Genomic DNA, 27,243 nt, shown 5'->3' with positions numbered 1-27,243 from the left:
GCATCAGTAAGGCTTAGGCCCAGCACACATCACTGTACAGTTCCCCATGAAAATTAAACAAAGAACAATATTTAAGGCAATATTAAGCTTGTTAAGAGTTGCAGCACACACCACAATTGCTGCTTCCCTCCCCCCCCCCCCAACAGTTCTAGCTGTACTGTAATTAGTGGTCTCCAGTAAAAGCAGAATGCAAAAAATAAATGCAGACATAAAGGTAAAAGCCAGTTATATCTTCTTTTTTAGAAAGTAGGTGCCAGCAGTGGTGGACAGAAGTCATACTTAACCAGATTATTGTAGTGCTAGCCATCAGCATCATCACTAGACCTATTTGGTTGTTGTTGAACCAGCCCAAGCATGTGTCCTATCTAATCTGAAATTACAAAGATGAGGAATAAGCCTGGAGAAATGTTCCCCTTTAAAGTTCACTTGTAAATTCTCCATTTAGATTTGCAAAGAAGACCTTATGCATAAGGAAGTGCTGTACAAATAAGGAGGTTGTGTAGCTCTTAAAATAGCTTAGCCAACCTTGGGTATTATGAACCTTGTCTGGTGATGATGGCGGAGAACATTTACTCTTCCATCTGAAGCAGCAACATTTCTTGGTTTAGTCCTGAATGTTCACCCCCAGCACTTATGTATGAATGACATCTACCTGCCTTTGATGTGCCTGCTTCCCACATAGCACTATTCTTAGACGACACTTACTCTGTTGGCATGCACAGATCTTTAGAAATCTTGGGCTAGAAAGTTGATCAAGATGAATCTGTTGCATAGGTCAGAGCTGGCTACCAGTTCAGGGGCTGGGTATGATGTCCTCAAACAATTTTTCCTGGCCCTCCACTAATTTGGGCAGCAACAGCAAAAAAAGTGTGGGGGGGGGGACACACACACAAAATATTATGCTGGGTAATACTGCCCCCTCCCACAGCTGAGAATGTGTGGGGTGGCCACACAAATCATGGTATGTGGCCCCATGAAGGTTACGTTCCCCTAGCATAGGTAATCTCAGGTCTCAGTGCAATTTCCTGTTATTTTCACACTGTTTCATTTATTTTGAAGAACAAAATAGACTATCATTTCACTTCAATTGATTTTATTTGTCAGCTCAAATAAGAATCCAAAGTAGGTCCATAATCTTAAAAGGTTAAACTAGAATTAGCCAATACATTATTAACAAGGAAACGTTCTATTTTGTTAGAATGTTATTCACAATTTCATCTTACGCATTGGCTCCCCCCCCCACCTGCCCCGACTGACACAATGTGAGAATTTGTTGTGCCTTGCCAACAAAGATGCCACAGTCCTGCGGAATTCATATTGTGGGCTGTAATAATGCTGCTTCTTTTATATCCTAACACATCCCCAGCCTGTACTTGCTGCTGCCTGCCAGCCAATTAATTATAATGGATAGACAAGTTGTATCAAAACATTCTTCTGGCACCTTTTCCCTAGCATGCTGCTTTCATATTCATATGTCATGGGGAAATGTCCTATGGGAGTTGGGGGTGTTTCTCTCTTTTTTTTAATCTATGCTGGCCTTAAAAATAAATCTGCACACCTATATTGGGTGACGAAGCTGGTTCTTCTATGATAAGCCAGAAGAGGGGTCTTCCCAATTGAACACATAACCATAGGTAATACTGCTTTATTAAAAACACAAGGGAAATATTTGATAGTCTGGAATTGACTTAGTCTGTACTCTTAAATACCTGGAGTAAGTCTCATTGACCTCATTCAGGGCTTCTCTCATCCCCCTGTGCACCCCACTGAAATTGGCTTGGAGGATGTCAGGAGGACCCCCAGAACAGCATGACGGGGGAAGAGAGGGAGCTCATTTCATCCGGACTGCTACAATGCTTGTGTCAGTCAGTCAGACACAATGCTTGTGTTGACAGGCTGTTCAAAGGACATGACATTGTATTCCAGCCCCTATCTATACCACCTTGAGTACCAGACAGGATAAAAATGTAATAAATAAAAAATATATAATGAATAACTTATTTTACCAAGTTAAAAAAAGGTAAAGGACCCCGACAGTTAAGTCCAGTTGCAGACGACTCTGGGGTTGCACTCATCTTGCTTTACAGGCTGAGGACCGCAGACAGTTTTTTCGGATCATGTGGCCAGCATGACAGAACCTCTTCTAGCGAAACCAGAGCAACATATGGAAACGCCGTTTACCTTCCCGACAGAGCAATACCTATTTATCTACTTGCATTTCTGGCATGCTTTCAAACTGCTAGATTGGCAGGAGCTGGGACAGAACAACCGGAGCTCACCCCATTGCTGGGATTCAAACTGCCGACCTTCTGATCAGCAAGTCCAAGAGGCTCAGTGGTTTAGACCACAGTGCCACCCGCATTCCCCACTTGCTAAACCAAATGTGTATGTGTTGTTGTTTTTTTAAAAAATAATCCCTAACCAGCAATTTTTAAAGAAGTGAGAGCTGGACCATAAAGAAGGCTGATCGCCGAAGAATTGATGCTTTTGAATTCTGGTGCTGGAGGAGACTCTTGAGAGTCCCATGGATGGCAAGAAGATCAAACCTATCCATTCTTAAGGAAATCAGCCCTGAGTGCTCACTGGAAGGACAGATCGTGAAGCTGAGGCTCCAATACTTTGGCCACCTCATGAGAAGAGAAGACCCTGATGTTGGGAAAGATTGGGGGCACAAGGAGAAGGGGATGACAGAGGACGAGATGGTTGGACAGTGTTCTCGAAGCTACTAACATGAGTTTGACCAAGCTGCGGGAGGCAGTGGAAGACAGGAGTGCCTGGCGTGGTCAGTGGGGCCATGAAGAGTCAGACACGACTGAACAACTAAACAACAACAGCAAACCAGCAATTAATTATAATGTACTAATAGAGGTCTGGAACAAAAAATTCAAACCAAAACCTCTTGTCTAAAGACCACTGTGTAAAGTTTCTTATTGTGATACCCAATAATATCCAGATATAAACTTTGATTCCATATTTTAAAAATCCTGTTGCAAAAGCCACCTCTCAAATCCCATCAGATCTACAGCAGAGTTAGTGGGTGGTATTCAGCGCAAGCGCAGCAGACCGTGGCTGTGAGTTGCGGAACTTCCCTCAATGCGTGGAGAGCATGGGGGTAGGGTGAGCTCAGCAGCTTACCGCTTCCTCATGTGGAGAGAAAAACACTTGACTAGGCCATAAAGCCAGGTGCCATTCCATCAGGCTGCTCCCCACTGGGGAGGTGGGAAGCAGAGCCGTGCTATCAGTTTGGCTAACAGACCAGCTCCGTTAGGCCCCTGCCTCCCTCAACTGTCTTCTAGAAAGTCCTTGGATCGGGCTGCAGCAAAGGCAGAGTTGAGAAGCAACCACCCCATCAATTTTACTGAAAGACCAGCTCAGTCCTCCCTGCCCAACAGAACTATTTCTGTTGCAGCTGCTCATTTTTAAAGGTAACTTTAAGAACTGGTATCTTTCTTTGCTTGTTTTCCATATTGCACTTGCCTTTTTGTGTCGTGCCTTTTAAGACAAAGACATATATTATGGTGTGAGCTTTCGCAGACTCAAGCTCACTTAGTCTTTTAAAATTCTGTGCACATTAAGTGTGAAATTGTGGCTCTTAAACAGAATTGATAATAATCCTAGCTTTCAATTTTTTTAAAAAAAAACCCATGTTCCTAGTCCTCAAACTTGCAGGTATAATTTGAAAGCACACCAGCAGCATCTGCAAGTGACTGTAGAGCTCTTAGAGTGACATTTCTCTGCCTAATGATTTATTTACAATGAGGCAAGGTAGGATAATTGCTTAGGCTGACAGATTTTGGAGCATTGCTAAGAATGGCAGAGTGGGAGACAGTCAGATCTGAATCATGGACCCTGGTTTGGACTAGGTGTCCCTTGTGGTCCCTCCCAACTCTATAATTCTGATTCTATGATTTACCAGAAGGCTCTTTTGTGTAAGCTCCACTGCAGTGAACTGGAGCTGCACAAGATCTAATGGAATGTGCACAAGAGAATTTCTAGGTGGATTGTGCCCTATGGAGTGCTATTTCGATACTTTGCCAAATGTTTTGGGTTGGCCTTGTGTATGAAGGTCTCCTAGTCATGCACTCCTAGAAACTAACATTTTGCTATCACATGCCTCCCTGTCAAAACAATCCAGAGTCCATAAAACTCCAGTTGAGCAACTTTAAGCAAAATATGGAGCTGTCAACATGTAGGGGTTTTTTTTTATCATCATGGATTACTTTTAAGTGTAAAAACTTGGTTTCTTCAGCATCAGATTTGATGAAGTTGGTACAGAGACATTATGGCCATTTTCATCTGTTAAACACTGGAAAGTGTTTCATGCAGGCGGACTGAAGCACAGAGATTGTACTACAGGTGGGTTACAAAGAGAGAAGGGAGCTGTTAATCCCTAACCACCTGGGGATTGCTTAGCAACCACAACACTTGACTTGAGTTCTGTCTTATGCCTTGCTGGGAAAATGGCCTATAGCAGAACAGGATGCTAAGCAGCTAGTTTTTCAGGAGCTCCTGCTGGGATCTGCTATATACCGGTATGTGACCCATGCTGTCTAAAGAGAAAGATTAGTTTTATGAAATTGTCATTAAAGGACTAGAATACACACAGAATAGGAAACGTTTGAGAATGTTGGTTCATCCATGCGTTACTGCCATCCTCACCAGGCATGTACAGTTTTTAACATTTGCTTTTAATTTAATCTCATGGGAAATCGTGCACTGGTACGTGCCTAAGGAAAACACCTGGAAAACTGAATAAGTGTGCAAAAGATCAAAATCCCCTCTGCTTTGTCTCCCTGGAAACTAGCTTAACTGTATGACAGGAGGCCCTGGTTAGTGAGTATTACAAGCAGAATAGCAGAAAAAAGCCAGATAAAATGTAAGGGTGGGCATAAAGTCAAGCTCTAAAACACCACACCATAAATGGTGATGGTCAAATATGGAGTTAACTTGGGATTTCACTGTCTATCTTCTTCAGTTTCCAAGGAGAAATAACCTGATCAATGCCAACCCAGTGTTGTTTTGGGGACAATTCCAAAGAAAAATCTCAAGAGAGACCTTACATTATAAATTGAGCTTCATCACACCATCTCACAACATCAAAGTTAATCAGGTCTTTTAAAGAGATGGTAGGACTGGTTGTTTATGTTGAGACAATTTTAAAAGTGGTTTAAAAAGAAGAGTATACAATTTCATGGAGGAAAAAGGCTAACAATGGGTACTAGCCAAAATAGCTAAGTTCTCTCTCTACATTTGGTAGCAGTATTTTTTGGGTTCCTTTGGGTCTTCTCTTGGCAAAGTGTCCATCACTGTACAGAAACAGCAATCATTGTGTCATGCCTGGACATCAACTTAAATAGCAACTATGGAAACTAACTTTATTTTCCATAGCCCTTCTCCTTGACCACCACTTAACACCACAGTAATATTTTGGAACTTTGAGGTTTCCTGGAAGATGTTGCAGAAATATTTCTGGTATGCATTTATACCCTTGAGACTTGAACAAGACTTGAGACTTAATACATTGAGACTTGAACATGCCACAGACTTTTGGGAAACAAATGGTTAACTAGAACAACAAAGATAAATCAGAAATACATTTTATCATATGAAGACGAGGGAGTTCACATACTTATATCTGAACAAATGTTAATTGACATAAACTTTAATAAATAGCATGCTAACAATAGGCTAATTTTATGAGTTTAAAGCTAAGTAGGCAAGCTACCAGTTCTAAAAGCACACATGAAATGTTATAATGCAGTATAATTAGAGAAAGATGGGACAGGGAAGGATGTTGTGAACTGGAATATTTGGCTGAAGAGATGAAGGTAGTATCAGAAGGCAAATGGTGATATGTCTGCAGAAAGCTCTGGGCTGGGTGGCATCCATTGCCATCTCGTAAAAGACACTTCAGTTTGTTTGGATATATTTGTGCTTGCCCAAAGCATATTTTGGGGTGGGCACCACCAGTTCCTTTTTTGGGGTACATATTCTGGCTATAATTGGTTTGCAAAGATGCCCTTGTTTGTAGCATGTGCTCACACTGAACTCTGGGCTAGAAGGCACTCTCCCATTTCTGAAGTATATGCTGTCTCAAAGCATATTTTGGGGTGGACACTCAGAGTTGCTTATTTTTTTCAACGTATATCGGCGATTGCTGGTTTGCTTCAACATCCTTAACTCTGCCAATGATGTGCCCACAGAAAGCTCTGGGCTGAGCAGGACCCACCAGTGTCTCTGAGAAGATAGTTTCCTGTTTGCTTTTGTGTATGAGTTGTGCTTGCCCAAAGCATATTTTGTGATGGGTATTGCCAGTTACTTATTCCCTCCCTCCAATATACTTTAGCTATTGTTGGAGTGCCTAGGTGCCCTTGTCCATGCTATGCAGCCATAGGAAGCTCTGTGCTGAGCAGCATCCATTGGCATCTTGTAGTAGAGGACACTATCCCATTTGCTTAAGTGTGTGGCTAGTGCTGTCCCAAAGCATATTTTGGGGGCGGATGCCTTCAGTTACTGTACTTATTATATTTATATATTGGCGACTGTTGCCTTGCTTTGATATACTTGACTGTCCCCTGTGTCCACAAGAAGCTCAGGGCTCAGCAGGATCCATTGGCACCTTGGAGAGGATGATCCATTTGCTTGTGCTTGCCTGAAGCATATTTTGGGGTGGGCACACCTAGTTACTTACTTTATGGTGTTCTGTCATCATGTAAGGGATGCGGGTGGCACTGTGGGTTAAACCACAGAGCCTAGGGCTTGCCGATCAGAAGGTCGGTGGTTCGAATCCCTGTGACAGGGTGAGCTCCCGTTGCTCGGTCCCTGCTCCTGCCAACCTAGCAGTTCAAAAGCACGTCAAAAGTGCAAGTGGATAAATAGGTACAGCTCCGGCAGGAAGGTAAACAGCGTTTCCGTGCGCTGTTCTGGTTCGCCAGAAGCGGCTTAGTCATGCTGGCCACAGGACCTGGAAGCTGTACGCCGGCTCCCTCAGCCAATAAAGTGAGATGAGCGCCGCAACCCCAGAGTCAGCCACGACGGGACCCCTGGTCAGGGGTCCCTTTACCTTTCATTATGTATTTATGAGCATTTTGAAAGCATCATTTTGACTATCATTATTGTTTGGGAGTCCACTGATCATGTACATATACTGGGTGGCCCAATGTTTATTTTGGGGATTAGGGCATATAAACTTTAAGAGATCGGGAATATACATGAACTTCCCTTGTGACAGAGGTCAGATTATACGTGGTGCAAAAGAGACTCCTGCTACGTGTACGTGTGTGTGCAGGCAATTCCCTTTCCCCTCCCTAGTTTGGCACTACATAAATACTGGGCTGGCGAATGCATTGGAGGAACCAAGTGGTGCTGACGTTCCTGCAACACCGAAGCACCTGCGTGCGCTCGTGTAACCACTTATCGTGGGAATTGTCTCAAGAGCTCTTGCCGTTTGCGTGTGCGGAAATTTCCCTTTCCTTCCTAACGAGGATTTCACGCCGAAAACCAGCGTAAGGGACAGGTGTTTCTGGAAGCTTCGGGAACGCCAGTAAGGCGTGTAGGAGCGCAGCTCCAACCCACGTCCGCGTCTCGTGGATGTTTCGAGAACGGCTTGCAAGCAACCGGCAATGGGGGGTGTGGTATATACGGTGTTACGTCGCAGAGGCGGCTTTCACGTGTAGGGCCAGAGCTTTGCCGCTGACTTCCCCTCAAGGGGGGAGAGGAGCGCACGAGGAAGGGAGGCGGGACCGAGTGGAAATTTCCACTCCCTGCAGTAGCAGCCGCGGCTACGGGGGGAAAGGGCGGGACCGGCGGCGCTGCAGGGAAGGCGAGGGAGGCGGCGCCTGGAGGTCGCCAAGCCCGCTTCATTCAGCTCGACCTTCAGGACTCTCTCGCTTAGGATAAAAGCGCCGCCCTGCCTTCTTCCCGGCGCAATTGGGAGCGCTCCGTGTCCGAAGGAGCCCCATTCATTCAGCCCGGGAAGAGCGGAGCGGCGAGGGAGGGGGCGCCTGACGCCATCGAAGGGGGGCGGTGCCGCCGCGGGAGCGCGCGCAGACCGGCCCCTTTTAAAAGCGCCGTGCGCGCCTCGCGCCTCCTAGTCGGCACAGCGCGGGGCTAGCGGCGTGTCTGAGCGGCACTTGCACGGCACCACGCCGGCGCTCTGCTTTGCCCCTTCCGCCAGCCGCCCCACCTACTTCTCCTCCACTTCTGCGAAAGATGCCTCGCTATGAGCTGGCTTTGATCCTAAAAGCCATGCAGAGGGTGAGTATCTGTGTGTGTCCGTAGCAGGGACCCTGCGCCCTCGCCCTTCCTGGCTGCCCTTCTCGCGTCCCTCAGTCGCAGCTGCTCTCTGAGCTTCCCGCGCCTGCCCGGCTTCCATTTCCCGGCCGGGCCTCCCCTTCCCCTTCCGCCAGCCCTGTGCGTCCGCCCTTCCTCTCGGCTCGGACAGAACGCGCTTCTTCCACTCCGTTCCCTTTTCACACGTGCTCGGGCGCTGTGGTGGTGCTGGCGGAACAAGGGCTCCCTTAAGGGAAACCTGGGGACGGCGCTTGCCCCCTTAGGCTACAACGCTTTGCTCTCCCCGACCCCCAACGCACTTCCACTGGCGAACAAAAAATAAAAAGGGGGGCAGGGGAGAGAAATAGTGTCAATAGAATTGGTTGCGCTAGTTTTAAAAGGCAAAACCTTCGAGGGGGCGGGTGTTCAGGAGGCACGGGCTGCATTGGCTCCAGCGAGCCACATGCGAGGTTTTCCTTTTTCACACAGACGTGGCGCGGCGGCCTCGTGTCGTTCCTTGGCAACGTTTTGTGGTCGCTGCCCAAACACCCCGGTTCATTTTCGCGCATTTGGAGGAGGGGTTACCTGGGTGCGTTATTGCCGGGCGTCGTTTACGATTCCCTTCCCCTCTTAAATTTTCAGTATGTACGGAAGCATGAATTAATTCCGTACATCTGTACCGGGGACTGCCTATAGCGGAGAACTTCTTTTGAATATTTGCCGCCATCGTAGCTCGCTGAGCTTCCGGGATGCTGGCGGCGTTGTACAGTAGAGTAGACCGCCTGCTGGGTTTCTTTCTTTCTTGTCAAATAAGCGAGTGTAATTGGTGGTCTGCTAAAAAGCTGCTGGTCGGTGCTGCTGGCTGTAATAGCCGCAGCAGGGGGCCCATTACATAGAATCCAACTCATTCGGGCCGAGGTCCCTTCACTTGCCCCTTAAAATAATTTGAGGAGGCAGCCCCCACAAGTCGATAGACATTGTCATTCAAACACTGTGCGGTGCACCGCATCATGTAATCAATTATGTAGGGCAGGGCTTACCCCCCATATTTTATTCAAGTTGGTACCCCTGGCTTGTAACAGCCTCGGAGCACCTGCTTTTCACGCTGAACATCCCAGGTTTAATCCCCAGCAGCTCCAGTTGAGAAAATTGCCTGTTTGAAAGACTGCAGGGACTGAGAGAAGACTGGACTAGTGGTCTGACTCTGTATAAGACAGATCTCTAGGTAGATGAAAACTATCTCTAGGTGTGTGACATAATATTCTGCAAAAAAATGTAGACTAGTATACATATGTGACAAGTAAGTTCCTGCCCATTTCTCAGTTTAATCAATTTCACAAATACAAGGATTATTGTGCAGTATGTTTTAACAATTACTTGCCAGTTCAAACCTATGCATGCATGCTCAGAAGTGAGTCCTACTGATTTCAGTGAGATTTAGATTCTTGGATAAGTTTGTATAGAATTTCAACCTGAATACAGCAACCTGTAGCTTACATAGATTTTCACTTAGTAAAAGTTAGCTGTACAGATTAGAAGATGAAGTCTGTGCGTTCTGTGCACACACATCTTGAATGTAATTGCCAGGTTTGATTTGGATCTTGGGTTATTTGAAAAATTGTGTTCATTCCTAGTTTTTGAATTTACTGGAGAGTGTGGGTGCCCAGTTATTTCCATTTGTTTTAGGTCTGACCTCAATATTTTAGCATAGAACATCACAGATTGCATATTGAAAGACAAACACCTAAGTTTGAGATACGGTCTTGAATACTGTGGCTTTTGTGAACCTTTGATGTTCCTCTTAAGACAGAGAGATGCTCAGTTGCAGACTGAATCTTGTTTCTCATTCTCAGATGTTAGAGCAACTTTCTAAAATACCTTTCAGAGAGCGTGAGGACAGAAACTGTCTAAACAATCTGCAGTAACCAGCCTTCTTAGCCAACAGTGCATGTGGATCTTTGGATCAGTGTTAGGATAATCTTAACTAGAGATGTACAAGGAGACATGGCGGCAGCTTCAGAATAGCACGTTTGGGGTTCTGTGCATGGTCAGGGTTCATGGAAGCACCACATTGGCTACCCTGTAGTAATGAGTTGGTTCTGTTCCAATCAGTGGTACAATCTTAAGAGAGAAAGGATGAAAAAGAAGCAAGTATTTTAAGTGGGCCCTTTGATTCATGTTGGGTGTACAGTGTACCCTGAACTTTAAAAGGCTATGGAACCTACTCTTTTTGCAGTAAATCTGTGTTGTAAATCCCAAATGTTCACAGTATTTTCTAGCTACATAGAATATGGAAATGCAACATAGAGAGTAGGCTGCCTTGTGATCATAAGCTCAATTTCTCAGTTCTGAACCTACTTTGATGTTGGAAGTAAGCGCCCATTTCATTGGAAGTCACTTCTATATAAAAATTCTGTTTAGTAGGTTTGAGGTGTCTGTCTTAATTGCTGCTCTGTACATTCACCAGGAGAGGGTGATAAGATATGCTTATTGCTAAAGCTGTCTTCCTAGAAGAGGAGGCTTTTCATTTGACCTCATTCATAATAATCTGGTTCACTCTGCTCAGCTTGTTAACTCATCAACTTTATGAGCAAATATTCTATATCTATAGTTAAATTAGCTGATTTTCAAAATACAGTTAAGCAAACATATACTTAAATTATTTTGGGATTTTTGAACTATTTCCCTTTTTAATCACTATCAGTTTTCAAAATATGGTAATACAATATAGTACAATATAATACAATATAGCAGCTACTTTTTTACAAAAATTTCAAGTATATTTTGATTTCTCATTTCAGTGGAAGAGCACATGTAGAGGTGTAGTGGACAGTGTGTTAGGCAGGCTTTGTTACAGAGGTGCAAGTTAATAAAGGAAACAAAAAAAGAAGAAAGGAAAAGACATTAAATACATGAAGGAAAGGAGCAAGAGTCGGGAAAGAACACAAAACATTTTGCTTTACCTCTTAGCATTATGAGTACATGCTGTAATTCCTCAGTCTCCGTGTGAACTAATCTGGGAAAATAGACTTGTCTTTATTCACCTTGTTTGTTTTTTCCAAGACACAATTATAGTTTTCTATTAAAAAAAAGGGGCGGGGGAGTACTTTCTTAGTTGCATTTGGCAAAGCTAGTATAGACCTCTTTGTATTTTAGGGGTGCCCACTATTATGTATTGGTTGCTTTGAGTCCTTCCATTAATTGATTGTTTTAAAAATTGACAAATATTGTATTGCCTGTAAAGGTGCTCTGCAGTTGGACTATGTCAGACATGTGATTTGCCATGCTTGCTTACCTAGTGGTTGATTCGAGATGAGAAGATGAATGTCCAACTACATTCCACCTAGCCATGTTAGTAGTAACCCTTTAAGGCAGGGGTGGTGAGTACTCAGCAGTGAGTAGGGATACCTCATTCTCTCCTTTTCTTCCTGCACTGTCAGCTCTGTTGGGAAGGTCAGACTCCAGAGGTGTGAACTGATAGGTTGTAGCAGGATCCCATTCCCTCACATTATTGTCACTTCATCTGTTTGGACTTTCCTTGTGTCTTCCTGCCCTACCTGCCTTCTCTCCCTCACCTGCATGAAATTAGGCTGAGATCCTCAAATGCCCATCTGTTCATTTGTGGTGACTGTAGAGTTTGGAGGCCCAAATGTGATGGGCAGCAGACCTGTGCCTTTAAATTTGAGTCTGTTTCACTCGTGTAGTGCTTGAGATGAGGACTACAAGTAGGGCAGGATGTGCAAGGGTAGATTTCAGCAATTCCCACCCACACATTTGTTTGGCAGTTTCAAAAAAAATTTCTGCTCTACATATACACCTTTAAAGACATGGACCTGCTGCCATCCTGTTTGCTGGGGGTCTGTATTGTGCCTGAATTATATTAACTTGTTCTGAAAACTTGTTAAAACAATCTAAGGATGCTGTTGCTTTTAGTCTTTGTTCTTAGTTCTAATTTTTGCATTACTTTGTTCTTACAGTACTTAAATGTTTATAATGAGTTACTTGTAACCTGCCTTTCTCATTTTGCAGAAAGGTGAGCTAGAAATATTGGGCATAAAAGGATGAATACAAAGGTGTCCTAAAGGATCTGATATTGCTGATCCGTTACTGTTGGGTGCTTGCATTTCATTGTAGTTAGTTCTGTAATAATAGCAATGAAAAATGTTCTCATTTAGTACTGGCACTAATATTGAATAATTATAGTTCCTGTTACTGTTGAACATTTGCTAACAACAATTCACTTGATGCCATTAGGGCTGTATAAACAATTTCTTAGTACAGGTAAATATTTATTTAAAGTAACCTCTGTCATGTGGATCACCTCTTATTTTGAGTAGAAGGATGTGATCATACGAGAAAATTAGTCATATGTATAGTAAGGCAAGAGTGGCAAAAAGTAGATCATAGTGGATCACTGACCAGTTTCTGTGTAGATGATCTAGTGTCTGTTGGTTGCTAGGACTCTTGTGAAGAATGCAGATCTAAGTCTGAAACTTACTCTAATTGGAACTTGGTGCTGTCCAGGTTTTGAATGGGCTTAAGCTTTCATCAGCCCCAGCCAGCATGACAAATGGTCAAGTATTTGTAGGGAGTTGTAGCAAATGGTCCAACAACATCTAGAGAGTACTAGATTGGAGAAAGTTGATTTCAGGGCTTGTGTAAAGGCTGAACATCTGACAACAAACAAATGAAAGGGTTACAGGAAAGAAGAACAAAATGCACCATTTTAAATGCAGAGCTAGCAGTCAATTTGCATTGTTAAGAACCCAGTTAACAGATAAACTGATTATAGTATAGTGTACAACATGTACAATAAACTATTTGTAACACAAAACTTTGCCACTATATTTTATCCAAGGCCAATGAATGAATGACATTTTTATTTAGCAGTGTTAAACAGCACTTTGAGTAGAGTTTATTTTTTGTGTGCTAGAAGATTTTAGTTTGGCTAATTGGAAAGGGTTTGAAAGGGATCTCTGAGGATCTCTGCTGTGCCCAACTGTGGCTTCATCTGCAGAGACCTCTCTAAAACAAAACAAAAACAAAAAATGCTAAATTGTTGATAGTTGGCTGTTCAGAATGGGGTCTAGCTGCTCCTTATGGGCACCATTGGATCAGAATATTAATATTCTTCAGTGTCCCTTAATATTTTACCTTCCTATTGTAGACAGCTTTATTATATTGGTTTTGCAAATCTCCAAGCCTGGCATAGGCAAACTCCAGCCCTCCAGATGTTTTGAGACTACAATTCCCACCATTCCTGACCACTGGTCCTGTTAGCTAGCGATGATGGGAATTGTAGTTCCAAAACATCTGGAGGGCTGGAGTTTGCCTATGCCTGCTCTAAGCCAAGTAGCAAGGCTTACGCTGACATGTATTGAATTTTGGTAAACTTAAGTTTTATAGGTTTATATTGGCAATCTGTTTCAATGTATGGTTATGTGAACCATGCACACCAGTCATCTAACATGGAGCATTTTAGTTTTGTATGTTTGAGTTCACATCTGCTTGTATCCTATTCTTGCTTCTTTCCTGTGTGTTTACTTACACCCACTTCCCTGCCTTTGATTTCCTCATTCCCTATGCTCTTGGAACTTGTTAATGACTTACCTTGTTTATGAATATTTTCCTTTTCCCTACAGTTTCCTGTTGCTAGAAAAATGGGAGGCCTTTTCAGCTTTTAAGGAAACAAAATGGGGCTTATAAAAAGGAAACAAAGATCAAAGCTCTATTGATTTTATAGATTGATGCACAAGACCCCCCCCCAAAAAAAACCCCCAACAACACTTTCTGCAAATGTACAGAGATAACTTATGGAACAGAGTTAGGTAGACACATGGGGGGCACTTACAAAGACAGAAGAAGGGCAGGTATATTGTGCCGAGTTCTGTAGAAAGTAATTAAACCACAGACGGTGGAACTGCAGTGGCACAAAACATGATCTAGTCCAGCTTAGGTTTCCATGCTGAAACTAACTTTTGTCAGGCCTTCCCTGTTCTTGCCTTCCCCAGCCCCATTACTTTACAGTCTTTTTGAACATGTTACACAAGTCAAACCCAAAGCAAAAGACTGTGTAATTGTACAGTACATTGCAATATCTATGCAGTGTTGGGCTATGATGTGATTTTTGCCTCTAGTGTATTAAGGGCAGCACTGGAGAGTCAGGTGGTGGTGTAGACCTATTTCATGTCATAGAACATTAGTCTTCATACTCCATTTCAGTGTTAGAAACTCGGATATATAAACCAGGCACCAAATGGCGCCTTAAGCTGAGGTTGCAGGTGCCAAAACAGAATGTCTAGCTGCCATTTTGGGGCAAGACGGCTCTAAAGTTTTTATTTTTCAAATGATGGACTGACTGTGATTGATTCTCAGTTAAACATCTGGCTAGTTCAGATGACAACCTTGAGCTAGGTTAAGAGCTTTGTAGAACTCAAAGAAGAAAGTTCCTTGATCCAGTGACAGTCCACATATATATTGGTCCATTCCAGCCTCACTTTCTTAATGGTGACACGGACTATTCATAATGTAAGAATATTCTTCACAACTGTGAGCAGGGCAGTGGGGTAAGTGAAGACAAGCGACCACAATTAGCTATAATGTTCGCTGCTCCTGCTCAGGTTGCAAAGAAAAAGCATTTTGATTCCAGAAATTTATTCCTATTGTACAGATAAAATATAACTGATGGAATTCTGCAGGGTGGGGCATTAGTGTGTAAAAACAGTGCAGATCCAAGGATCCCCAGGCATGCACCTCCAGAATGTGAAGATGTCAGGCCATCTTCACTTGGTCGCAAGTGGCCAATAGCCAGGTGCAAAATGCGCCTGGTGCCTGGCTAATTTTGAACACTGCTCCAGTTGCACTATAAACCCCTACTGCCTGTGCCATAGATTATTCATCCATGTCTTATGGGCATTTACATGCTGGATTGTCTAGGCTCCCCCGTCCTATCTCCTCCTCAACACTTTCTAGGTTGTTACCTACTTCCTATTGTACATTCCCAACTGCTGTCATCATTATGGTTGGGAAAGTGTAGCACAGTGCTATATGATGTGAGTGAGAGGATACATGGTTTTTCATTCTAGACTTTAAGTCTGTAATAATACTGCATTCAGAGAGATGGTATGTGCATGTAGGTGCCCTAACTACATTTCTCTGTTCTGGGGAAGTGTAGTGGACTTGGCAATTGGAGAGGGAAATGTATGGTGAAGAAACATAGTGTGCAGTGTGCCACTCAGTTAAATTTTTGTTGCAATTGTGACAGTGGTGTATTATATATGTAACCTACTGCTACAGCACTATACAGTGACATTGGCTGTACACAGAATCAGTTTGAAAATCAATGATAAATTTAGATGAATTGTAAATGTGATGTGATCATGTATATCCTGAATAAAGTCTGATAGTGTCTGTGTGGTGTTGATGTATCATTTTGAATATAAAAATTTCTCTGGCCAGAAAGATACATATCTTTATACTGCTGCAAATCTGCCATCTTGTTCCAAGAAAACAATACACATTCTGTTAGTTTATTAGTGAACTCTGTTTACAGTCTATGAAAGAAATTTCATGCCTGAGATGCAGAATTCTTCATAACATTTACAAGGAAAGAAAAGCTCTATTCAACTACTTGTTATGACAAAATTCAATTTCTTTCCTGATACTTGGTAAAAGCCTTTCTAATTCAATCTCTGTCTTTTGTCTTTGCTACCTTGCAGGGTTGGTACTGTAGGCCTCACTAGACTTAGCTGCAACTAAGAATTTCTCCTACATCAACCAAGTTAATGGTGATGCTCTTGTGGATTGGTGAATAAAAGTGCGTGCTAAATATTTCAGAAGCGCAGAAAACAATTTTTTCTTCTCAAAGTTGTACCACAACCACTACCATCAAGATAGCAAACCAATGGACAAAGAATTTGATCCACAGTATTTGTAAAACTAAAGATTTGTTTTACTAAGGCTTGAGGTCTGTGACCTGGACATCAGTTTTCGGAAGCTCCTTTGTTTACAGAAATGAGGGCGGCTTTGGAACCAGCAGACATTGCCATTGTGGCACTGTATTTTGTGCTTGTGCTGTGCATAGGCTTTTTTGCCATGTGGAAATACAATCGGAGCACTATAAGTGGGTACTTCCTGGCAGGGCGATCTATGACATGGATGGCAATTGGTGCTTCCTTGTTTGTGAGCAACATTGGGAGTGAACACTTCATTGGGCTTGCAGGATCTGGAGCAGCAAGCGGATTTGCCGTGGGAGCATGGGAACTCAATGCCTTAATGCTTTTGCAACTCTTAGGATGGATCTTTGTTCCGGTTTACATACATTCTGGAATATACACCATGCCTGGATACTTATCCAAACGTTTTGGAGGGCATAGAATTCAAGTGTACTTTGCCATGTTGTCTCTAATTCTGTATATCTTCACCAAACTTTCAGTGGATTTGTATTCAGGTGCATTGTTTATTCAAGAATCACTAGGCTGGAATATTTATTTGTCGGTAATTCTGCTGATTGGAATGACTGCACTGCTGACTGTGACTGGGGGTCTTGTGGCAGTTATCTACACAGACACTATTCAAGCTTTGCTTATGATTATTGGTGCCCTCACCCTTATGATTATAAGTATGGTAGAAGTTGGTGGATTTGAAGAGATGAAAAGAAAGTACATGTTGGCAAAACCAAATGTTACATCGATCTTGTTGACTTACAACCTTTCCAATACAAATTCCTGTCATGTTGATCCAAAGCCTGATTCGCTGAGAATGTTACGTGAACCAACAGATGAAGATGTTCCGTGGCCTGGTTTCCTTTTTGGACAGACACCAGCTTCTGTTTGGTACTGGTGTGCCGACCAAGTCATCGTTCAGAGGGTTTTAGCAGCAAAAAACATTGTTCATGCCAAAGGATCCACCCTAATGGCAGGTTTCTTAAAGCTTCTGCCTATGTTCCTTATAGTTATTCCAGGTATGATTTCACGAATACTGTTTGCAGATGATATTGCATGTATCAATCCAGAACATTGTATGCAAGTTTGTGGAAGCAGAGCTGGATGTTCTAACATTGCCTATCCACGTTTGGTAATGAAACTTGTCCCTGTTGGCCTGCGAGGCCTCATGATGGCAGTAATGATTGCTGCACTGATGAGTGATTTGGATTCTATTTTTAATAGTGCCAGTACCATATTCACACTGGATATCTACAAGCTCCTCATACGGAAGAATGCATCGTCTAGAGAACTGATGATTGTTGGAAGAGTTTTTGTTGCTTTCATGGTGGCAATAAGCATCGCCTGGGTCCCAATTATAGTGGAAATGCAAGGAGGTCAGATGTATCTCTATATACAAGAGGTAGCAGACTATCTGACTCCACCAGTGGCTGCTATTTTTCTCTTGGGTGTATTTTGGAAGCGTTGCAATGAGCATGGGGCCTTCTTTGGTGGAATGGTTGGATTTGCATTGGGAGCTGTACGACTTATACTGGCATTTATCTATCGTGTTCCTGAGTGTGACCAGCCAGACACAAGACCGTACTTTATCAAAAGTATTCATTACATGTACGTTGCTACCGCACTGTTTTGGATCACTGGAATTACTGCTATAGTAGTAAGCTTGCTTACACCACCACCCTCAAAAGAACAAATTCGGACGACAACGTTTTGGTCTGTGAGAATCAGGACCGTAAAGGAAAGCGCTTCAGCAGGCAGTTCGTTCAAAGCACAAGGGAAGACCGTCTTAAAATACAGCGACACTTCAAATCATATCACTTCAAATGGGAAATCTGAAGAAAATATTAAAAATGATCAGCCTGAAAATGTCAATCTCTTAATTACTTGCAGAGATGAGAGCAATCCAGTGATATCTTTAAGCAACTCTGAAGTTGAGACCCCAGTTGATAGTTACTCTAATGGACAGGCAGCTCTTATGGGTAAAGAGAAGACTGGTGAAGAGACTGAAAGTAGTGACAAACACTGGAAATGCATAGATTGGTTCTGTGGCTTTAAAAGCAAAAACATGAACAGTCCAGTCAGAGATAAGGGGGAAGAAGAGACTATGTGTCTACAAATGCTGGAAGAGACTCCAAAAGCTAAATTAATACTAAACTGTGGACTATTTTGTGTGTGTTCAGTTGGAATATTCATGTTTGTTTATTTCTCCGTGTGAACAAATGATGAATTTTATTTGGTCAGATATACAGAAGTAGAGATAGAGGTCCTTGGAGAAATATTTATATATCTGTCTCTCTCTGTGTGTGTGTGTGTGTCTTAGTCTTATATCTCAGGATTCCTTTACGCTTTTATCGTCAGCCAAATTATTTTTCAACCTTTTTGAAAATCATTAGACGTTTTATATGTTAGCATTTCTGTTTTAATGCAATTGTGGGATTAAGTGCAGTACTAAATGTTGGGTTTTTGTATACCAAAGTAAGAGATAAATGTGTGTTGAGAGGTAAAATATTAAAGCACTCTCAGAGGTCCAGCAAAAGTGAAAATAGTGTTATAGTTAAAAGGGGCAAAACTGTACATTATGAAGAGCATTCCAGAGTATTTTTGACTGTCAGAAGATGATATCTTTTAGGAATTGTAATCAAGTAACTTTCTGTGATTTCTCCCTATATTCTTAAAACATCAGATCTTCCTAACAACAACAACAAAAAGAAAAAAGACACCAGTATTCTAATTAAATGTTATGTGATCACTGAAATTTTGCATTGCTGAATCTATAATTCCCTTTTTCCCTTTCTAGATAAAACCACATATTTTAAAACACTTCAGTCTTGCTAGCTGTTAGAAACCTGAATATACAAATAAAAACAGAAGAGACAACTAAATTCTACTCAGAGTAGACCCATTGAAATCAATTGACTTTAAAAAAAGTTGAATATTGCCTATTAGCCTTCAAAGTTATGCAGAAAGAATGTTTCAGATGATGGACAAGGGAGTCTGACTTGCATATTCTCTTCACAAAACCAAATACTCATACACTGAATTTTCTTGTGCTTGAATTTTGCACGCTAAGAATAAAAGAATTACAATTGCAAAAGGAAATATCCTGGCGCCGCTTCACAAAGCCAGCTTCTTTATTTGTTGTATAATGATCTGTCTGAAACAGTTCACAATTGGATATGGAAGGAACAAATAGCACAAGCCTTGGATGAGGACAATGAGTCTGTACAAAATTAGGCAAAATAATATTCCAAACTTCTTTTTAAAACTGTATGTGGTTTTATTTTTGTTAGGCTGAGTAGGAACAGAGAGGGAGAATTAAACTGCTTCGCTTTTCCCCTTTAAAAAAAGAAACATCTCCACCTACTGGTTCCAATATATGTGTAGGCTGCATGTTGAGACTACATGTCTCCTACAGATACTTTGAGAAGTGCAGTATAGGAAGTAAGGCTCTGGTAATGAAAGCAGAACTGGTTTAAATGGGGTTATTCCAGCACATCCATGGATACTCAGCAACAGTAATATTTTTACTTCAGTACGCAGGCAAGCATATGAACTGTTCCTTGTGCTCCCTCTACTCTACCCCACCCCACCCCCCAAAGCTTAGAGTATAATACTAGAGAAGAGCTCCCAGTTTGGTGGCTGCTGCTGCTGCCATAGCAAGAAGGACTGCCCCCCCCCCCCAAATCCTGGTGCCTTGAATGCTTCCATAGCAGTGTGGAGAAGGATAGGGGAGCATCCCTTCTGCAGCATTGCAGCCACAAGGTTGTGGGCCCATAGAGGTGGGAACCAGCAATTAAGAGCAAATTTGGAGCTCTTACTGAGAACTCTTTCCCAAAGTCAATTTTATTGCTATCCCCGATTCAAAAAGGGCCTAGTTTGTCCTAGGGTTCAAAGCTCAAGTTTTTTTAAAAAGAGCATTCCGGTAATAGTTATGGAATGTAACACTGAGAGCTGAGATCCCATGCCGAATAAATATTTTTTATATATACAAACTTTGTGCTTCTGCCTTGCAAATGCAAGGTGCCCTGAAATAGCTGAAAACAATTCTTTATTCAGGGTTTCCCAAACTTGGATCTCCAGCTGTTTGGGGAAGTACAGTTCCTATCATCTCTGACCACTGGTCCTGTTAGCTAGGGATGATGGGAGTTGTAATCAACTGGAGACCCAAGTTTGGGAAATCCTGTATTTAATAACAAAATCAATTTGGTATCATTTTCAGTTCTTTTCAGTTTCTTCCATACTACGTATCAGTGGAACAACTGGCTTACTAAGGTGACAATTTTTACTAAATGGTTGTAGACTATGTATAGAACTAATGCATATATTCTGAACTATTGATTTTAAGCTTGTATAACTGATATAGTTTTTAAAGAACATGCTGTTTAAATGCACTACAGAGACTTTCGCTTGAATGGCCTCTGTTGATGATTATGAATTGAGACCTTGCTTGTGTACTGGGCGAAGAGTTTATTTAAACCGGTGGCCTTCCAGGGTCAAAGGAAGGGGGTGATACAAGCTTTGAGATGGGTAAGTACCATCATTGCTAAGTGCTAGAGGAGAGTTGCTATTTCTGGCACTTGTAGAGATGGTTGTGTTGACCGCATTGCCAGTTGTCATGTTGCAGGTGGACTAACTCAGGAATTAATTTGGCTCCCACTTTTCTTCCCTAAGATGCCTTGTGTAAACTAAGCCATTTTCCGGGCCTTACAGCCACATTAAAATAGCAATGTCTAATACTTCCTCGGTCCCAATCCCAAGTCATTTAATACGTTTGCAGTATTATGAATGTAAATGGCAGAGTTTGTGGATCTATTTTAAATGGACTCTTAATGCAATACAGCCATATTCCAAGTGACGATGCAGCACATAAACACCTAAATATTGAATCATTTCACAGTTTTAACAATAGTTAGAAAGGTTTGCCAAAGTCCACAGAACAAATTTAGCTGCCAGTTATCCATTTGGGCCTTCTTTTCTCTTTCCTTACCAATGATGCATGGTTTGTGTGGATAAATAGCTTGCAATATTATGTCTTCATTTAGACAGCTGTATGGTAACTTCTAATGTTTTTTTCAGCATACACTTACCTCTCTTTACTTCGGGGCTCTCCTGGGATTGTGTTGTTCTAAAACAGAGACTGCATGTCACTTTAAGTTGTGTGAGATAGATCCTGCTGGTTAACCACAGTGGTTGGGAACCACAGTTGTTGGGAACAGTCTTAGGATGAAACATGTTTTAAGAGAACTGTACTGGATCAAACCAAGGGTTCATCTAGCCCAGTACCCAGCTTGCCACAGTGGCCTAGGGGTTTGCCGCCTTGCTGTATTCTAGACTCTTAAGACTGGCTCCAAACCAAGCTAAAACAACCCAGTACATCAAGCCATTGATAGCTTGATTTGTTAACTAACGGGTTAGAACTAACTATAGTTCCAAGTTCATACCCAATACGGAATTCTTGTTTATTTGTGTGTGGAGCAGAGGAAAATGGGAGCATGCAAGTCTTTCACTTGTTGTCGCTTGCTCATCCTCCTCTTCCTATTCCTCTTCCTCTTCCTCCCTTGTACTAGTAGAACCTGGGACTATCCAGTAAAGCTGAATGTTGGAAGACTAAGGATAAACAAAAGAAAATACTTTGCCACACAGTGCATAGTTAAACTGGTATTTGCTTCCACAAGATACATTGATGGACACCAACTTGGATGACTTTAAAAGAAGATTAGACAAATGCATGTAGAATAAAGCTGTGTTTGGCCTCCTCTGTCAGTGGCAGTATGCCTCTGCTTACCAGTTGCTGGAAAGAACAAATGGAGGAGAGGTGGAGCAGTCAGGTCGTGCTTGCACGTTCCCCAGATACATCTGGTTGGCCACTGTTAGAACAGGATGCAGCACTAAATGGACTTTTGATCTGATGCAGCATGGCTGCTGTTATGTTAACCTGTTTTACCTAACCTGGTACCTTCCAGATGTTGGGGTTTACAGTTTACATAGTCCCTAAGCATTAGCCATGCTGCCTTGGGCTTTTTGAAGTTGTAGTCATCAACTGGAGGGCACCAGGTTGAGGAGGGTTGAACTACAGCTAGATTGTTTGAATCCAGCTATTCACTGATGGGCATGCTCTCAGACTAGAACCTGGCAACCCCATTTCCTGCTGCTTGTCTCCTAGCAGACTATATCCTAAGTGTAACTTAGATTATATGGCTTCCTAATTGAGTCCTCCTTTGTTGTAAGAACCATGAACTGAGTTTCCCATATTCCTTTTCCTACCTAACATTCCATTTAGAATATTTTGTATCTATGTTTCATTTTAAACTGAGAAAGTAAATGTGTAATAGTGCCTTTTGGTAGCAGAATATAACCTTGTTAGGTTAGTGCATCTCATCTGTGATGAAAATACTTATACCTTGCTGATTCTTCACATTTCTACCAATGCCATTAGGGAACATTATATTTTTCTAAATCTTTCTCTTATGTGTCTTTCTAGTCGTGACTAGAAATTTATTTAAACAGCAGGTCGTAGCCTAAATTACTCATTAATGGCTGTTCTGTGTAATGATCTGTTTTACTTTAAAATGTATGGGGAACCTGTGACCCGCTAGATACTAGTGGCCATTGATCAGGGAGGATGGGAGTTGCATGGGATGGCCATAGCTTCCCCCTTGCTGCTTTAAAAGAACACCCAGTATGTAGAACAAGTAATCTCTAAAGAATAAAAATGTTTGCTATTTATCTCTGGATTTCTGCATGTTATATAGCCCTCTGATTCTTAACTGTATTTAGCAATGTATACAAGAGAAATTAGTCTCATCACAATGTCTTTAGAGCCTGCGTAAAATAGCTCATAAGCAGACCCTTTTAGCAGTTCATAGAACATAGAGTTGGAAGGGAGTCCAAGGGTCATCTAATTCAACCCCCTGCAATGCAGGAATCTCAGCTAAAGCACCCATGACTGATGCACGTTCAGCCGCTGCTTAAAAACCTCCAAGGAAGGAGAGTCCACCATCTTCCGAGGGAGTCCATTCCACTGTTGAACAGCTTTTGCCGTCAGAAAGTAGTCGGAATATCTTTTCTTGTAACTTAAAAGCCATTGGTTTGAGTCCTTCCCTCCAGAGCAGGAGAAAACAAATTGTGCTAAGTGGGAATTTGTTTTAATAGCTTCTGAGATTAACACAATGAGCATTCTTAAACTGCTGTAATATCGCCTGCTCTTTCTAATAAATCCTGTCTGTTTAGCAGAATTCTAGCTTTGATCCTCTGAACTCCAGTGGATTTTGTTTGTTTCATTCTATGTTGAATATGCCTTTTATCAGTCTGGAGGTTTGTGGTGTAGACTGAGGGGAACTTTATTTGTTGTATTATACAGTTGGGTGTGTGTTTTCTTCCCATTGATCCATACTACTTCCATAGGACCTAAATCTTTTGACTACTATTAGTGGCCATAGCCCTGCATTCTGGAACGAGGCAGACATTCCAGTGGTGGGCCTAGTTGCTTGTGTGAACATCATTCTGGGTGTCTGGCAATTTATTGCCTTATGTGTGAACATGACACTTAACCAAGCCCTACTTTAGATACCCACATATTTTCATGAATTTAAAATGATGGTTTTTAAACGTTCATTTGCTTATTTAAGCCAACAGAAGCATCGGTCAGAAAACTGTACGTGGGCCTTATTTTTGCATTGTTTTCAGGAAAAGTGTAGCTTCTGTTTAGGCAAGTGTTCTTAATTTCCTTTTGTCACCATCTAGAAGTGACAAAAGACTAATGATTGTGTGCTATCCATTCCCCCTTCCTCTCTCCTTTCCATCAGTCATCTGAAAAGTACAATATCTTCCTGGGAAATGAACGGGTTGGATTGTAGGCTAACAATTACTTATGAAATGTAGACAGAAAAATGTGCTTAGATTAATTTTACAGCTTTATTTTTAAATCATTGTCATAAGGCAAATTGCAGTGTATTGGGTTTGTTTCAGTCTCACCCACCCCTATAAAGTATATATATTGAATTCACAAATCTAGCCTTTTAAGGAAAAGATTAAATTGTGTGACGTATTTTAAACGTAGATAGCCACTGTTCGTTTGGTATGCTGTCTGTTTGTGCCTTTAAAAGTATATGTTTTGAAATAAAACTAACATTCTACATGTAATGTTTCAAATCAAAGATGTGTCCGATGTTTAAGGGTTCTTTTGATAGAAATTGTGTATAACTCAGTGGTTTTAAATCTGTTTTAACTAGCTGTAGGGTCATAGTTCTAGAATGAAAGTATATATAATTCAGATGTTTAATTTCACTGTGAGGTCTGTAAATTCTTGTTGGCAAAAAGCTTTTCTTTTGTACAAAACAGTCTGGGGTATGGAGGGTGCTGGTTTAAAACAAAAGGCTTTATTTTTGTTCTGATTGTATCTAATATAAAATGTTATGTAGTGGCATTTGGTGACACTACTTTTCCATAGCGTTTATCAGCTTCACTGGGCAAAGCCAGACACTGAGCAATGATGGAAATGACATACAAGAATACTAAGTGTCTAAGAATACATGCTTTTAAATGAGGTGGATATAAAAATAGTTGCTGTGCAAAAAAATTAGTAGTCTTCTTCAAGAAGAAAGCAAATTCTTTTCTAATAATGCTAGGTAAATCCTTTTTGTTCATTCTTGGTTTTAAGAACTGTCAGTGTAATGCTACTTATATCGTGTATCTTTTTAATATAACTATTACATTTTTTTAAAGAGACGTGAAGTGTTTTTATTGCTGTTGTACTTTCTGTAGCATTTAAATAAATTACAATTGCTTTGGTTTTTTTAAAAGAAACATTAAAAGATTTTGCAGACCAAAAACAAATGTTGTGCAGCATGTCAAATCTTGAACGCCACCCAGACTTTGGGAGGGGGGCAGGAATTAACCAAATGGGCATATAGATGTAATAAATCTACTTGATTTCAGAACTCTTTGGCCACTTTTTTTTAATTAAAAACATACGTATGATCTGAAAAGAATGAAATTTTGAATAAGATACCCATGTAGTAAGACTATCTAGAAGTGTTAAGAAAACAGAGATTTTGTAATTGTCCATTTCTATCACCCACAATTACAAATTTGTCATAGAAAATTGGTTTGATCCAGTGTATAGAACATGACAGTAAGTAAATTCAGATGAAAAATTCAGTTCTTATTGCTAGCCCTGTGTTTGTTTGTTGTATATTGTGTACTTATTTTGCCTTCTGCATTAGTCTTCAAAATAAACTCTTATTAGAGTATTTGTATAATTAAAACTGTATTTCTTGCAGTTTACATTCCTTTTGAATGTGGAATTTTTGTCCTCTCAGAGTTATTATATGGAAATGTTTCAACTTCTGTACAAAGGTTAAATAAAAGTACAAAATAAAGAAACTCACAAGTATTTTTCAAACTGTTTTGGAACTTGGTAGACAATGTATTAACTTTCCAGTAATATTTTTAAGTCCCAACCATTTGTTTTGCACCTTTCATTGTGAAGGGTTCCTAATTGAATCTTCAGTGGTTTATAAACACTCATTTCAGATCAGTTTTGTTTTGAGGAACGGTTTTTGTGAGGCAACAAATGTGCATGACTTATTTCTGATCTCCAGAAGAAGAGAGTGAGCACTGTTCACCTAGTGGCAAATATGCTATGCAGGCACACCTTGCGAGTGTTAAACATTCTTATCCATTGGCCTTGCTTCACCTTCCTTGCAAGGCAGGGTCCACTGCCCACCTCTCACTCACTAGCAGTTTCTACAGTTTTTCTTCCTTTTTGCTATCCCCTCCCAAACCTCTTTGCAGTGGCAGACCTTGGGATCTATTTAAGTTGCTTGCAATAATCCTTCAAAAGCAAGCAAGATTTGTGGTTGTAAACTTAGAACATTGGCCATATTTCTGTTTTGTCCCATCTGCTGAACATACTCAGTATAACCTTAGCACTTAAAATACGCTTCAGTGCTATTGTGATTTTGGGGTGGTTTTTTTGTTTGCTTTTTGACCCTGAAGATGTAAGAGATACATGTTCAAGAGCTGCATAGGCCAACATTAATTAAACAAAAGGCCTTTAACTACAGGCTGCACAACTTATTGTGAAACCTCCCCTTCAGATTTTGTGATCCTGTTTCCCCAGTGGAACATGAAGTAACTCGCATACCTAAAACAATGGTTCTATTGTTGAAACGGATACTTATTTCATACTTGCAAAGAAAATTTCTTTCCAACTGGTTCTGTTCTTTTTCTCCAAAACCATCCTCCTCTGTGGCAGGAGACACCAAGGAAAACCTAGTGAACACATCAACACAAATGCATTGTCCCAACACACACACACAGTGGTACCTCAGGTTAAGAACTTAATTCGTTCTGGAGGTCCGTTCTTAACCTGAAACTGTTCTTAACCTGAGGCACCACTTTAGCTAATGAGGCCTCCCACTACCGCCATGCCACGTGCGATTTCTGTTCTTATCCTGAAGGAAAGTTCTTAACCCGAGGTACTATATTTCTGGGTTAGTGGAGTCTGTAACCTGAAGCGTCTGTAACCCAAGGTACCACTGTACACCCACACTGCATATACTTGCACATTCAGGGTCCCTTGGAGATGAGAATCTTCAGACTAAGTTGTATTCTGGAAATCTAGTTGCCGAGGAAGCAAAATATCACACACACACATCAAATCCATACATAACGAAAGTGTGAAATGCAAGCAGGACAAAATCAAATATTGAGAATGGTCCTTTAATTGACAACCATATGTCAGGAGTGCTCTGATGGTGTTTCCTGCTTGGCAGGGGGTTGGACTCGATGGCCCTTGTGGTCTCTTCCAACTATGAGTCTGAATTGCAGGAGATGGGTCTGTTCTCCTTGAGAACCCCACAGCTCCTGCCTTCACATTATTTCAGATTACTTGTTCAGAACAAGGAATTTCACTGGAGGGAGACAAGAAAGTTGGGGGGGGGGGACACACGCTTCACAGATATGGAATGCACTTCTCTGAGTGCTCGCTTTCACCGCAGATCAGTCTAAAACATACCCTTTTAAA

General features: G+C 41.5%; 2 protein-coding genes across 2 annotated transcripts in view; both read left to right on the top strand.

The window, feature by feature from the left end:
• Positions 1-8,090: 8,090 nt before the first annotated feature.
• SLC5A3 (solute carrier family 5 member 3) lies at positions 8,091-25,599 on the top strand. Its single transcript, XM_083735085.1, has 2 exons — positions 8,091-8,256; positions 15,990-25,599. The coding sequence occupies exon 2, from the start codon at positions 16,285-16,287 to the stop codon at positions 18,427-18,429; it is 2,145 nt and encodes a 714-aa protein (XP_083591211.1). The 5' UTR covers positions 8,091-8,256; positions 15,990-16,284; the 3' UTR covers positions 18,430-25,599.
• MRPS6 (mitochondrial ribosomal protein S6) overlaps positions 8,121-27,243 on the top strand; it is a 29,927-nt gene continuing 10,804 nt past the window's right edge. The window contains exon 1 of the mRNA XM_083735123.1: positions 8,121-8,256. Within this exon, the coding sequence (XP_083591249.1) occupies positions 8,212-8,256 (45 nt within the window). The 5' untranslated portion in view covers positions 8,121-8,211. The remainder of the gene's footprint in view (positions 8,257-27,243) is intronic.

The sequence above is a fragment of the Podarcis gaigeae genome, assembly GCF_964106915.1.
Source record: "Podarcis gaigeae genome assembly, chromosome: 4".
Classification (NCBI taxonomy): Eukaryota; Metazoa; Chordata; class Lepidosauria; order Squamata; family Lacertidae; genus Podarcis; species Podarcis gaigeae.
The sequence above is the reverse complement of the archived record's forward strand: the minus strand, read 5'-3'. Positions and strand labels throughout refer to the sequence as shown.